This window comes from Myotis myotis, unplaced genomic scaffold (genome assembly GCF_014108235.1).
Source record: "Myotis myotis isolate mMyoMyo1 unplaced genomic scaffold, mMyoMyo1.p scaffold_m19_p_2, whole genome shotgun sequence".
NCBI lineage: Eukaryota > Metazoa > Chordata > Mammalia > Chiroptera > Vespertilionidae > Myotis > Myotis myotis.
The window spans coordinates 172,732,831-172,748,819 of record NW_023416324.1 but is presented as its reverse complement, the minus strand read 5'-3'; the positions used below and the strand labels follow the sequence as shown (position 1 = coordinate 172,748,819).

Below are 15,989 nucleotides of genomic sequence, written 5' to 3'. Positions count from 1 at the left end.
GTTAGGGGAGGTTGAGTAGGAGGAATCCCCACATGCTCATGTCCCCTGAGGTTGAAAAGCAACCTGTTTAAGCATAGAAACTACATATTGTAAGGGCTATTGAAGGTCATTTAAACAACCAGGCATCTAATGCTCTAATCTCCTCTGTAGTGTCTGTCTCAGCCAACTCTGCCCAGACAGTTTTAGGGAAAGGAAACTCACTTGCTTTTAAGTCAATTGTGTTTCCTCTTGGGCAGGTTTGACCACTGGGAATCAATGTATTCCTTACTTTAAAGTCTTTCTTTCAATGATTTCATCTCATTAGTCCTAGGACTACTTCTTGAAGGCATTTCAAATTAGCTTAACACCCCCTCCCTGCAATAGCACTGTAGCTAGTTTAATACACTTTTCCTTGAGTCTGACCTTATCCAGTACATATGCATAGTATTTTCAGCCACTTCAGGCTGGGATGCCCCTCACCATTCTGGTGGCACTTCTCAAACAAGTTCCAGTTTGTCCATAATCATGGTAAACCCTGATGCCCAGAAATAAATTCAGTTCCCTTGAGAGGTCTGATCAGGGCAGGAGAGAATGTGGATATCAGTTCGCTTTACTAGACACTATGAGTCTATTAATACACTAGAGGCCCGGTTCATGAATTCGTGCATGAGTGGAGTCTGATCGGCTGGGCGGCCGGCGGGGAAGGGCCTCGGGCAGTTGTAGGACTGGTCCTGCCCCTTGGTCAAACTCCAGGTTGAACTCCTGGTTGAAGGGACAATTTGTATATTAGCCTTTTATTATATAGGATTCTAAGATCACGATCAGTGGTTTGGTTAAATAAAATAATGTATATGTATTCAAAAGAAATCTCTGCAACCACTAAAAACCAAGCTTTTGAAAAGTGCTGCATGATACAAGAACACATGATGCATTATATTGGGTGCTAGCTGGTCTCCAAAGATGGCTGTCATCAATCTTCCCCTCCCTGTGTGAGTCACTCTCCCAGGGGATGTGGAGTCCATTCCTTTATGGCATTGAATCTGGGCCAGGCCTGGGACTGCTTTGACCAATGGAATGTGGAGAGAGTTCCTTTCTCTCCTCACATTCTTGCTCTCTGAAGGGCCTTCATTTCTATTTTTTTCTTTCCTCCTGTCCCTACACAAGTATTTCGAAGTCAGAGCTATAGCTTAACCCTCATTTCCACCCAGGTCCCTCTGAGCCCAGGTGTCAAAAAGGCCTGGCAGCTGCTGCTTTTATGCTCTTGGAGCCCAAGCCACGTGTAAAAAGTCCAGGGTACCCTGCTGGGAAGAGAGGCCAACACAGAGAGGTCCTGGGAGATAAGAAAGTGCTTACAGAAAGAAGCCCCTTGGCGGATCACCGAGGCACCAGGATGTGAGGAATCAGACATGCTGGATCATATGAGGCATCCCACCCAAAGCCCCAAACAGTGTGGAGCAGGGACTAGTCATCCCTGCTGTGTCCTGTGCAGACTCCTGAGTCACAGAATCATGGGGAAAAACAAAACAGTTGCTTTAACCCACCAAGTTTTGAAGTTGTTTTGATGCATCAATAGATACTTTAAACATATTGTTAGGGTGAAGAAAACAGCATACAAATAGCCTAACACAGTGGTCGGCAAACTCATTAGTCAACAGAGTCAAATATCAACAGTACAACGACTAAAATTTCTTTTGAGAGCCAAATTTTTTAAACTTAAACTATATAGGTAGGTACATTGTTATTAACTTAATTAGGGTGCTCCTAAGCTGGCCTTTGCTAAAAACATCCTCAATCTGATTGAGGTACATTCGCTGAGGTCAACCCCTTCCAACTCTCCCATCCACACTCGTCTTGTATACTTGTTTCGCCTATCTCCTTTCGTTCATCTTCTCTATATGTCCAAACCATCTCAACATACCTTTCTCAATCCTCGACACTACGTCTTCTTTCACTCCACAACGTGTCCTAAAATTAACTTAATAAACTTTACTTAAAGTTTTAAGTCAACTTTGCACTGTACGTGTGCACCCGCACGTGGTATTTTGTGTAAGAGCCACACTCAAGGGGCCAAAGAGCTGCATGTGGCTCGTGAGCCACGGTTTGACGACCACTGGCCTAACATATAGGATGCCCCCCAAAATGTATATATCACACTTTGAATAATTATAAAGGCAGTGTTTATTAAAATACATTTCATTTTCAAAATTGAGCTATCAGCTATTAAAGTGTGTATACATTTTTTGAGACACCCTGTATATACTTTTCAAAAATATATTTTTATTGATTTTAGAGAGGAAGAGAGAGGGAGAGAAAGAAACATCAATGATGAGAGAGTATCATTGATTGGTTGCCTCCTGCAGGCCTATACACTGGGATGGAGCCTGCAACCCAGGCATGTGCCCTGATCAGGAATTGAACCATGACCTCCTGGTTCATAGGTTGACACTCAACCACTGAGCCATGCCAGCTGGGCATTTTTAATATAATATTAGTGGTTACCACTGGGAGATGGGATTATGAGTACCTTTTAATTTCATCTTCTGGTTTTTCAAATTTTGCACTTGTTTTTATTTTGTAACAAAAAAATGTCTTAATATCACATTATCTTTTTTGACAAGTATTTTACACTACTGATTCACATTAAGCTTCCTGCCAACTCTATGTATGGGTATACATATATATGTGTGTACATATGTAATTAAACATCCTATATAATAAAGAGGTAATATGCAAAATGACCATCACTCCAACACACAAGATGGTCACTCCCATGTGGTCAAAGATGGCTGCCCCCATGTGGACACAAGAGGGCTGGCAGGGGAGGGCAGTTGTGGGTGATCAGGCTAGCAGGGGAGGGCAATTGGGGGCAATCGCGCTGGCAGGGGAGCAGTTAGGCATCAATCATGCTGTCAGGGGAGTGGTTAGGGGGTGATCAGGCTGGCAGGCTGAAGTGGTTAGGGGCAATCAGGCAGGCAGACAGGCGAGCGGTTGGGAGCCAGCAGTCCTGGATTGTGAGAGGAATGTCTGATTGTTCATTTAGGCCCGATCCCACTGGGCAGTTGAACATCCCTTGAGGGGTCCCAGATTGGAGAGGGTGCAGGCTGGGCTGAGGGACACACACACCCTGTGCACGAATTTTGTGCACCGGGCCTCTAGTATAAAATTAATACATATGTTCCCAAGGGCAGTTTTAACATGGCTTCTCCTGCGATAAAAGGCCACTAAAGAAGGTACAGGGTTTATGCTACATAAACAGAACACACCAAGGCATCTTGCCTTCATATTCTTGGGCTCTCCCACCTGGAAACCCCGCTGGGAAAAGTTACCAATTCTCAGGCTGTCCACTTCAGTTACTTTGCTATTGTAAAGCTCCTGTATAAGTGGTTATGGAAGAGCTGTTGCTATGGCAATGCAATCTGACTGAATACCAGAATGTGTCTAAAATTGGTACAAGTGCCTTTTTCAGGGTTTCCTCCAAGGATTAATCATTTTCCAAGAACTAAATCTTTTTTTCCCCCCCATCTCCTGTTAGAACAATGGTGCCAGAGCACCTCACCCAGTTCTAGGCCAAAATGAGGAAGGGTCTGAGAAAGACAAAGCTTGATGGTTGAAAGACCAGAACCACAAAGGAGCCAGATCCTACCAGATACTCTGATCTCTTTGCACCCCCTGCCTCTTGGATGGCTTTGTCACCTTTGGACCCCCTTTGCCCCTTAGCTGCCTCAACCAGTACTGTTCGTTCACTAGTTTGTCTTGCTGGGTTTTCTCTGTGTGTCTCCTACGAACTCTTTTTCCTTTTTTGACCCCCAGTGGTAGGCATGCACTATGTCCCAATATCCATCCTCTCATTTCTCTCCTCACATTCTTACTCTCTGAAGGGCCTTCACTCCTATTTTTTTCTTTCCTGCTGTCTCTACGCAAGGATTCCCAAGTCAGAGCTATAGCCTAACCCTCATTTCCACCCAAGCCCACCACCTACCTTCCTGGGGCCCACAGGATGTCCCACTTAAAAAGCTGCAACCCCCAGGATGGGGTCCTATTTACTTTTCCACTTCTTGCCCAACTTCCCCCACACCACCAACATGAACTCAAAGTTCCTAGCCTGGCAATTGCTTGCAGGTTTTTTTTTGTTTGTTTGTTTGTATTTTACAGTTCGTGAACACTACCTGTCTTACCCCCTGTCTTGTCCAAGTCACGTCCTCTACCTGGAATGTCCTCCCTCCTAGTAGTGTTTCTGGAGTCTGAAAGCCTCCCCCTCAGGCTGAACTAGGTCTCCTCCTTTGTGCTCCCCACTCACTGGTACCTGTCATACTGAACATCATTGTTTAAGTCCTGTCTGTCTTCCCCCACTGGGCTGGGAGCTCTTTACAGCAGGATTGTGTCTCATTCATTGCTGGCTCCCTGGAGCCTGGCACATACAAATGCAGAAGTAGATGTGTCATCGCCATCTTAAAATCAACATTCCCAAACCACCCCACCAGCCCTGCATCCTAATGTTGCCATTTCCCACAGATTCACAGGTATGTTTGCTGGCTTCCATTAGTTTCATTCCTCAAGGACAAGCCTTCCCTTTGTGCTTCTTATTCATCCTGACAGGGCCTGGCACTTTGCTGCCTGGGCCTGGTACAGAGCCTGGTACAGAGCAGACTGAATTGAACGAAGTTTACCCTGGAGGGCAATGTCTTGCTCCTTGTCACTACATTATATAGTTTCTCTAAACCCATTGAGGTCAGACAAGAGGCCATGGGCTCCAGGGTACTGGGAGAGAGAACTTCTATTGACCTTGGGAGCATATGGAGTGTTAGGTATAGGTGGGGGAACCACAGGAAGACCATCTAGTCCAACCCTCTCATTTTGCACCACAGGATGCCGAGACAGCAAGAGCCAGTGCTGGCACTGAGCCTGACCTTCTGACTCCCAGACTAGTGCTGTGGACAGGGCTGTCTATTCTGGGGGAGAGGGGAAGGCTGACAAAGGGGCATTTGTAAGATGACCAGGTTAAGATCTGTAGGGCAGGTCAACATGCTACAGGCCTAGAGATTCACAAAAGCATCAGGACAATGAACGTGAAGGAGAGGTGATTAGTACAAAGGGGTGGGGCCTGCAGTGCAGGTAAAAGCTCTGTAAGACTATGAGTGGAACATGGGTGCCACACGATATCAAGGGTGATAATCATAATGGTCACCACGTGTTCAGAGTGCAATGGTCAGCTGGAGTTCTGCCACAGTCTGGGGAGATTCCTGTTACTAGTCAGGATTGGCAGAGGCCTGGGGGGTGTGGGGCACAGCTGTGTGCCGAGTGTGAATGTGGGTGTAGCCACCACTGTGTTTTGCTGCACAGGAATTGTTCCTGGGTGCAACTACTGCAACCAAGAGCCCCACTGGAAAGTCCAGGCTTTTCCAGAACAAAGTTAAGAAAAAGACATGCATCAGAAGTCTGTATCTTATTGGGGGGAAAAATTGAGTCCAAACACAAGTATATTAGAGCACATGATTAACATTGTAACCATACAGCCTACAGCCCTTCAAAATTATGTTATGAAGAGGTTTCAATGATCTGAGGAAATACTTAACGATATTATTTTAGGTGAAAATTGCAGGCTGAAATAAAGATATATTCAGGAACTCACCATGTAGAGCAATGAACACAGAAGGAGTATGTCCAAAATGGTCATTGAGTTTAGCTGTGATTTTTTTTTTTACCTAGTCTTTATTTTTTTTCTCCTGCATATTCTAAATTTCTATGCTGAGCACATATCATTTACAGAGTGTAAAGATAATTGTTTTATTTATTTTTAAGACACTAATTGTGCTTATAAGAAAATATAAGCTGTCAGGTTTGACTTCATTCTCTGTGGCTTTCTGCTCTGCTCTGTAGAAATGTTCTCCTCAGTCTAGAGTAAGTCCCACCCCAGATGGCTCAATCCATTTACTCACATTCTGAATATTTCTGGAGTTGGTCAAATTCTTCTGAAGTGAGGGAGACCCAGCGTTCTTCACTCATCTTTAAGCTGGGTATGAGCGCTTGAGGCTGGGGATGGAGTTTTGTTCACCAGGGTGAAGCCGAGGCCCAGGCCAGGGCCTGCCTCATTGCAGGTATGCGATGGACAAGCCCTCCGGGAGATTTCTCGAGGACCAAAGTGTCTATGGCAGCAGTGGGTACCTTCCAGCAGATGAGCGAAGACCTTTGCTATTCCTCAGGGAACATCCTTCTATCTGCAGTCAAGGTAAATCCAGAAACCCTTGCTCTCCCTGGGCAGAAGTAGAAAAGGCATTATGAATGAGAGCGCTGGAACACATAAGGCATCTTTTCTTATTTAAAAATCCCCAAATTTCCTTTGCTGGAAGACTTTAGGATGGGATGGTTCTCAGGGGAAGGATGTTTCCTCAGGGAAGCCTGAGGAGGTCATGGAGACAAGACCAGCACAACCCCAGACAGGTGTCTGACAGGTGGGGATAGGTGGCCTGTAGGAATAGGTAGCCATACTTTTAAACTTGGAGAAATTTTAAATGTCTCCTATGAAAGGAGGTTGTAAATGCCTCAGGCAGCTGGATGCCTCATGTAAGTACAAGGACAGTAGCCTCTGTGGGGTGATTTGAAAGATGAGCCATTCTCTCCTCCACTGACTCTAAATCCCACCTTAGAGCTGCCCACCATCCTCTGATGAGTCACTCTGGAAATGCAAATACCCCCCAAGCCTGGCTTACATCCTAGTGACTGAAGCAGCTCTCTTTCCTCTCAGAACCATAAAAGAAGTGATTAGAGGGCAGGCCTGTGGGCCCAGTGCAGAAGATCCTGAAGGAGGAGAGAGAGATGGAGTCTGACAAACACTTTAACATCTTATTCTCTGAGCCTAGCACCCTGGCTCCCACCGTCAGTCATTAAATCAGTGTAGTGGGTTGTGAAATGAACATGGTGGGCCAAGACTAGCACTTAATAACATAGAATAGCAGAGAATGGAATGAAATGAAATGAAATGGAATTGAAAATAAGACTACATCTCCTGCCCTGGCTGGTTCGATTCTTGGTCAAGGACATGGACCTGGGTTGCAGGTTTGATCCCCAGCCCTGGGTCAGGGTGCATGTGCGGGAGATAACCAATTAATGTTTCGCTCTCTCTCCTTCTCCTTCTCCCTTTCACTCTGCGAACAGGGGAAAATATCAACAGGGGAAAATATCCTCAGGTGAGGATTAACAAAAAACAAACAAAAAGAGTACATCTCCTTTCAGTTATATATACATGTGTATAATGATCATAATGTAAAATATACTTCTTTTTAAATTTTTTTTATTAATTAAATCTTTATTGTTCAGATTATTACAGTTGTTCCTCTTTTTTCCCCCCATAGCTCCCCTCCACCCAGTTCCCACCCCACCCTCCTCCCTCACTCCCCACCCACTGTCCTCATCCATAGGTGATTTTTGTCTAGTCTCTTCGCGCTAAAATATACTTCTTATTCTCAGTTGAGGCTTAAAAAATGTTGGAAAGCCACCAACCAACCTAATAGGAGGAGAAATAAAGACCAGTGTTACCAAAGAATGAGCCCAGTTTCAACAAAACAGGGTCCATCGTGGAGAATCGGACTTCAAGGCAGATCTGGGGAGCCTGAGCCACATGAGAAATGGCAGAGGAGCTGGAGGAAGCCACCCAATGAGGAGACAGATTTGTACAGTTCTCTGGAAGAGTGGACCTGGAAGGCTAAACTAGAGCTGGAGGGAGATTTGGGCTCTGTAATGACCTTCCATCAATCAGAGCTCTCCAACAGTAGGTGGGAATGCATGACCAGGGAGTGAGAAGCCTGCATCCAAGTTTAGTTTCTCTCATTAAAAAGTCCAATTCTCTCCTGAATCTACCAGCCAACTGGATTCCTTCTTGGCACCTGCTCTTGCCAAGGTCCCCAGTAACCTCATTGCCAAATCCAACAGGCACGTTGCAGACCTTCCTTACTTCATTTTCTCTCTCTGAAGACCTTGCCATGGCACAAAACAACCACATTGAGCTTCTTTTATCTTTATGAATGTCCCTCCTCAGTCTCCTCTGCCTCTCCTTTTGCCATCATTATATAGCGGAGTTTCCAGAATCCCGTTCTGAGCCCTCTCCTCATTCTACATCCTTCCCCTTAGGGTTCTCATCCTCCTCCACAGATTCAGTGACTCCCAGGCATGCTGCTCTGACCTGCACTCTCTCCTCACTCTGATCTGAATATCCAGCTGTCACTGGGACTCCCCTGTACATCTCAAGCCATTCCAAATTGGCCCTTTCCCATGCCCCCCACCTGCCTCTCCTCTGCATTCAGGTTGTGCCCTGAGAGGAACCAATACTCAGCCTGAGCACGTCCCCCTTCCTTTCCTGCCAACTCTGGGCACCAGTCCCAGAGAGTGACTGTCCACTGTGTGTTCCCTCCTCTACATCACACCAGCGGTCCATTGACTCAGACCCTCGTCTTCTCTCGCCTGGTTTCTGACAACAGCATCCTGCTGCTCTCCCTGCCTTGGGTTTTGCTCTCCTCCCCTTGGTTGGCTCTAAATTGCCAACCAGATCATATCTCTCTCAGTAATAAAATTCTTCAGTGGTTTCTATTGCCTATAGAATTGGATGTAATCTCCTTTACATGATAGACAAAGCTCTTTATGATCTGGCCTCTGATTTTCATTTCAGTCCAAAATTGAGGGGTAACCTTTAAAAACATTTTCCATCATACCAGGGAATTTAACATTACAACTGGTATTACCACTGCTCCTGAACACTTATTTCTCACTGTGCTCTATGCTTTACATCTATTATCTAATGTAGTCCTCACAACAACCATGTAAAAGAAGCTATGCCTCCTCCCTTTTAGATGAAGAAAATGAGGCAAGGCATTTAGTGGATATGGTGAGGAGAAAGTAGGAAGCCCAATGCTTTTGTGTAAGAATGCTTCTCTGATATGTATTCTGCATACTTTCAGAAGCATAGCACTCTAAGAGGGCCCAGAGACACACTGCATGAGAGAACTACATGAAACTCAAAATCAGAAGGCAGGAGATCTGAATCCTGGCCATGATTCTTATAACTATTTAACATTAGACAAATTTTTTGTTTCTTGACCCTTGGTTTCTTTATCTTAAAAATGGGAAGGCTAATTAAAAACTTCACTGAGTTACTGTTATGGTTAACTCAGGTAATATATGCAAAAAATCTACCCCCAAACCCCACCTAGCACAATGCCTATCATACCATGGGCACTCAATAAATAACCATTGCTATCATCCTATTGCAAATACAACACAGCAATATGACTTAAACAACCAGGTGAGTGCAATTGGGTACAAAGTCTTTATGTACTTGATTTTATCCTGCTCCAGGTTGTTGTAATTTTGTAATTACTCATCAAACTTTTATCCACTAGTTTAGCATTCACTGATGATTTTTGACAGGATTAATTATTACTATGATAGTGAATTTCTAATCCCATTGTTCCTTTTTTATTTATTAGTTGGGATTCTACTGAGGAAGAGTTTTCTCCATTACTTCTTTATATCAGTTTCTTTATACATTTTAATTTATACTATAAATATTACATATTGTATAAAGAAATGTTAAATACTAAAGGCCCAGTGCACTAAATTCATGCACTCACGGAGGTTGCTTAGCCGGGTCTGCACCCTCTTGCAGTCCGGGAGTCCTCAGGGGATGTCCTACTGAGGGCTTAGGCCCGCTCCCTGTGGGGAGCACAGTTGGACATCCTTAGCACTGCTGTGGAGGTGGGAGAGGCTCCCGCCACCACCGCTGTGCTCGCCAGCCATGAGCCTGGCTTCTGGCTGAGCGGCGCTTCCCCTGTGGGAGCACACTGACCACCAGGGGGCAACTCCTGCATAAAGCTGCTGCCCCTCTGGTGGTCAGTGTGCACCATATCAACTGGTCATTCTGCCATTCGGTTGATTTGCACATTAGCCTTTTATTATATAGGATAAACATAATATATAAGAATATAAATAATATATAAATATGTATAAATGTATATTGTATTTAGATTTTATATATTTACTTATATTAATGGATTCTTATTTTATTCAATGGGTTATAATTCATTGCTATCATTATTTCTTTTGATTCTTGAATTGCCCCAGATTTGGTCAGTGAAAGCTCATTTGACATGGTTCTTTGTTCTTTAGACATAGACCTATCATTCTGTGAGCACATCTTTATTTTCTGGGACTACAAAATGTTTCAGGCTTATCTTGTCCTTCCTCAGTCCTAGTCCTGAAATCAGCCATTTCTCCAAAGCCCTGATTTCTTTTAGTGGAGAATCATATTTGAAACCAAGGTGTGAGCACTAGTTGTGATCATTGCTACCAGGGTGGCATTGGTTTTAGGCCATGAAAGGGACAGAGTTAGGAAATACATGCATGTATACACACACATATCTCACCTCTGGGTATCTATCATCTATCTATCTATCTATCTATCTATCTATCTATCTATCTATCTATCTATCATCTACCTACCTACCTATCCATCTGTGGATTGTCTTTCACACGTTGTTTTGTTTTCCACTTAACCATGTATCCTATGAATCACTCCATATCTGTTCAAGAGATCTTCCTCATTTAGAACCAAGTTTGACTCCAACACTTACCTGCTTACATCCTCCAGAGGCCCCTCTTAGCCTCCAGGATAAAGAGCAAGCTCTTTAGCCAGTTCCAGAAGATTCTTTATCCATGGTACAGCTCACATCCCCAACCTCACCCCAATTACCTCCTGCCCCACCTGCTCCACATTCCAGCCAAATCAACCTATTCCCTACTCTTAGCAAGTGGTGTTGCATGATAAGACCTCCCAAACAGTAGTTAATGGACTGACAAACACACCGTGCCTTTAATCTACCTGGAATGCCCTTTACTCCTGCCTTCCCATAGCAAACCACTACTCATATGTCTGGTTCTGCTTCTTTCCTATAGGTATTTGAACTCTTTGAGCAAACTAAGCTCTTCTTCCAGCTGTGTTCCCATAGATCCTCTTTATTTCTCTATCGTGGTAGCTGAGAGTCTTGTGTTAGAGACAGATACCCCAAAAGATAATTAACATGTGACTTGGTGAGAGTAGTGGTACAGATATGTACAGGGAAGTATGGGGCCATCTAATGCATCTGGAGCAGACACAGGGGAGTAGAATAAGAGCCCTGAAGGAGCTGAGAAGGGGTAACAAGATAAAGAGATATATGTTGCAATAACTCAACAAAAACTCACGTTATTATCTCCGTTGTGCCATTGTAGCTCAGTGCTTGGCTTCTTGGTGAATGGGGCTATACGATTCTCTATTTTCATCAGGAAAAGTTAAAGGCAGGAAATGCTGCCTGGCACTCCAAATGGTACCTGCTGACCATCCTCTCACATGACAGCCCCCTCTGATTCTATGCCCTTTGATAAAGATGACAGCTAACATACAAGAGGCCTTGCTCCTACTGACATCATCCAGCATTTTCCTTTCAGCAGCTTGACGCATTGCTCTTGTCTGGGAGGCTCATGACAGTATGAACAGTCTGCTTATTACCACCCTGCACATCTTTACTGACAGACAAAAAAAGTAATAGAGTTTCCTAAATAACACTCAGATTGGATATTGTCAGGCTTGGATGGGAAGAGGGTGTTTTATGCCCATACAGCTATTCCACTCTCAGCAATAGCTTCAGCTCCCTGGCCTCAATGTTCGTGTCTGTAAAACGAGGGGGTGGGAATAATGGTTTCTAAGTCATTTTCTAGCTCTGCAACTTCACATACTGGATCAAACTCTATTTTTTCTGAACAGATGTCAGCATGGAAATCTCAAATCAGGAGGAAGATGGCAAATTCAATGGGCATTGAATTGCACCCTGGGTCTCTATTCATTTGAATGAATCAGCCATAGCCAATTATCCAGGAACAAACACCTCTTCATCTCCTCTGTGCTCTCATAAAAAACATTAATTCATGAATATGGCATCAGATCGGGGGAGCTTATTTGTATGCATCTGATGATTTATAACAAACCCATAATGAGTATATTTTTAAAAGGTAAGAATGACTAAAAGTTAGAAAGATAAAAACTCCTCTCTTCCCAGACTTGTGGGGAGTCACATGTTAATAACTGCTCCATCTCTGGGGTTTTGCTCCTGCTGATCCTTTTTCAACTCAGTCATGCTCATGTGGCCTCTGGAGTTCACTTCAAACATTAAAGAAGTTCTCTAAGAAGCTCCCTTTAATTTCCTGCACTAGTTTGGGCATATCTTTTCTGCTCTCCTTGGGCTTTTCTCTAGTGGCCCCGTGAGACTGAACTCCTTCAGGGTAAAAACAGTCTCCTGCCCGCTTTGAAGGTCCAGCTACTACAAGATTTGTAAGAGTTCATTTCCTGAAAGGTGGTTCTGAACCCTTTTGACTAAGACCATTTGTGTGGAGCAGAAGATCCTACCACACCTGATTGCCTATCTCAGTAGAAAAAGAACTGGGTGGTCACAAAGAATTAGAGAGGAACAAAAGGCACAAGTTGGCATAAAATTATTGATAATATTATTTGGGAGTCACTTATCTTATAATAAAAAACATATAATCAGTGCACAAATTTTATTAAGATAATTACCTATAAACTTCCTATATAATAAAAGGCTAATATGCAAATCGACCGAACGGAGGAATGACTGGTAGCTATGATGCACACTGACCACCAGGGGGCAGATGCTCAACACGGGAGCTACCCCCTGGTGGCCAGTGTGCTTCCACAGGGGGAGCGCCGCTCAGCTAGAAACCTGGCTCACGACTGGCAAGTGCAGCATCGGTGGCTGGAGCCTCTCCCACCTCTATGGCAGCGCTAAGGATGTCCGACTGCTGGTGGAGAGTGGGCCTAAGCTGTCAGTCGGACATCCCCAGAGGGCTCCCAGACTGCGAGAGGGCACAGGCTGGGCTGAGGGACTCCCCCCACAGTGCTGGAATTTCACGCACCGGACCTACAGTATAATTATAAACTATAATCTATAAACTTTTAACAGTCACTTTATTATGCTTAACCTGATAGTATGTTGGGAGTTGTTTAAGTTGTTTGAATTCATCAATTGTAGTAGGATTACATTGGTGGTCTCCAAGAAACCATTCATCCTGATAGGCATGCCCTTTTTAGTCCCCTTTTCTTGAGTCTGGGCTGTGCTTGTGACTTGCTTTAACCAAGAGAATGCAGTAGAAGTGACCCTGTGCCAGTGTCAGGCCTAAATGTCAAGAAGGCCTTCCACTTTTGTGTTTCTGGGAGCACTGAACTGCCATGCAGAAGCCCAGCCACCTTGCTGGGGAGATGACAGAAAGACCACATGGACAGAAGGAGGCTTAGTATTGCACAGAGAACTGAGCAACCCTGCTGATAACAAGGCCTGAAACCCCCAGTGTAAGGTCCTGGGTGAGCCATTCCTGCTGGCTCTTAGTCATCCAAGCCATCCCAGCTGTGGTGCTGGACATGGAAGACAAGGAGCCCTTTTGGATTTTAAAGCCTTAGTAGACACGATGGGGAGCAGAGCCCACTGTCCCTGCTGAGCCAAACCTGAACCCCAATGCGAAGAATCATGCAGAAGAATAAAATGATTGTGGCGCCACTAAGTTTGGGGGTGGTTAGATATGCAGTCATAAATAATCAAAGCAACCACATAAGCACTTTTGAGGGCAGATTACATGTGTATCTGTTTAGTAAGAGAATATGCTTGATTCATGCTTGAACATGTTCGTGTCTTAAAAATCCAGTAATTGGAAAATTAGAGGCCTAAAATACCTTTTAATGCATGCTGTTGGGTTAATCAAATATCCTCCACAAATTAATCAGATAATGATGAAGTTAAAAAAACTATAATTTCTAATTAAAAAGAATTAAAAGACAAGAAGAGCAGTATCTGAACACCACAATAAACTCAAAACAAGCCTGACATTGCAATAACAACGTGACCTTCTCCAGGTCACGGGATTCTAACATCTGGCTGAATGAGGAGGCAGAAGTTGCTGAGCATTTAGAGACAGCCTGACTTCACAGATAACCCAATTAGAGTCTCCAGGGTACTTAGTAATGAGCTAATTTGAGTTTATGAATAGCAAATATGAGTAATCCCTAATACCTCATTTTGTAAATTACCATCATATAATCCTTATACAAACATAAAAATAAAAGTCTTGGAATTGTGTGCTACTTGTATTTGAGGACTTTGCATCCCATTAGTGGTCTCAGAGTAACATAAGAATCCCTGCTCTTGGAGAGTTGTCAAAATGTTAGGCTCAACAGAGCTGCCCAGGTGTGTGTGTGTGTGTGTGTGTGTGTGTGTGTGTGTGCGCGCTTAGGGGTGAGTACCAAGGGGAGGCCTGCAGGCTGCTGATAGAAGCTGAGATGTGTTCCCTGAAGGGGCTGCCTTTGGCATAAGAAGATATTGTCAATCTGAGGAGTGTTCACAGCCCAGGGGCATCACAGCTTGAGTGTGGGTCATTCATTCATTTACTTATTCACCGACGCAACAAATCATTATAATAAGTCAGAGCAGCAACCTCCATTTATAGAAGATGACACATTTGGTGCTTTGCGCACTTTATCTGCAACAGTCACTAAACCCTGGGAGGAAGGTATTTTTTAAAATATATTTTTTAATTATTTCAGAGAGGAAGGGACAGAGAGAGATAGAAACATCAGTGATGAGAGAGAATCATTGATTGGCTGTCTCCTGCAGACCCTACACCGGGGATCGAGCCCACAACCCGGGCATGTGCCCTGACTAGGAATTGAACCGTGAACTCCTGGTTCATAGGTCGACACTCAACTACTGAGCCACACCAACCAGGCAAAGAGGATATTTTTAATGCCCATTTTGCAGATGTAAAATAAGTAAGACAGAACTGGTATTTGAGCCCAAGTTTGTTTAGTCCCAAAGTTGAGAATTTCCTTTCACCATACAACCTCTGGATGAATAAGTATTGAGTACATAAAGGACCAAGCCTTGTGCTAGGTGCTGATACCACCAATAAGCCAACTATGGAAAGCTTAAACCCTCATCCTGGAACTGAAAGGTAAGTTGGAGGCTGGCGGGGAAACCATGGCATGTTCCTGGAAAGCCAATATTATTTGGGGGGTAAAATCTACATTATATAATACATAATCACGAAATGGAATAGAATGCAAAATATGCAGGAAGTGTGAGGAAACATGAGAGTTGGAACAACAATAAAAAAAAACAAAAAAAACTGCTGTTCTCCTGGTGCCACTTCTGTTCACTTGGCTTTGCCACTAGGGGCGCTACAGTGGGGATGCTGAAGTGGGGTCGTAAATTCCAACACTGCAATCTGACTTTGGACTCCACAGCTGAGGTGCTGATGCTGGGGAGAGGATTGCGACAGGAGGCTTCCTTCACAAAATTACTACCAGAGGAGAACGACTCATCTCCAGAGTCAGGGAGACTTCTGTCTAAAGAACTGAACACAAGTCAGGCACTGGAATTACAGACACCAGAATTCAAGTTTTTGTTCTACCACGTAACAATTATGAGGCATTAAACAGGTTGTTTTTCATCTCTAAGTGGGGATACTAATAGTAATTAATACATGCTTCACATGGCTGTTATGAGAATTATTTGTAAAATGTTTAAGAGAGTCATAGCAAGTAAAATTTCCTATCAGTGGTTCCTAAAGTGTGGTCCTCACACCAGCAGTACTGGCATCATTGGGAGGATAAGAAAAGCAAATTCTTTAAATCCACCCCAGGCATACAGAGATTCGAGTGCAGGCCAGTGTTTTGTAACCATTGCTTTACATTAATGTAAGGGACAGGACTAAGAAGAGGAGCTTGGAATGGCTGAAGTCATTCCTTCTCCTTAAGAGGCCCTAAGGCAGCCAGACTCTGGATGGATCAAATAATTTCCACTTTCCTGAAGCAATCAAACATTACAGAAAAGCCAGGGCCTTTGACTGCCTGTCATCATGCCTAGCTCCTAAAATTCTTATGTTATGGCATACTCCCTGCAGAATTTTCCTTTCTTTACAAA

The 15,989-nt window shown here is 43.9% G+C and overlaps 1 protein-coding gene across 4 annotated transcripts in view; it reads right to left on the bottom strand.

Moving 5' to 3' along the window:
* DGKG (diacylglycerol kinase gamma) overlaps window positions 1–15,989 on the bottom strand; it is a 206,065-nt gene that overhangs the window by 159,005 nt on the left and 31,071 nt on the right. For all 4 annotated transcript variants that reach the window (XM_036349800.1, XM_036349802.1, XM_036349803.1 and 1 more), the window contains exon 2: window positions 5,916–6,230. In XM_036349800.1, coding sequence (XP_036205693.1) covers window positions 5,916–5,982 — 67 coding nt within the window. In that variant the 5' untranslated portion in view covers window positions 5,983–6,230. The remainder of the gene's footprint in view (window positions 1–5,915; window positions 6,231–15,989) is intronic.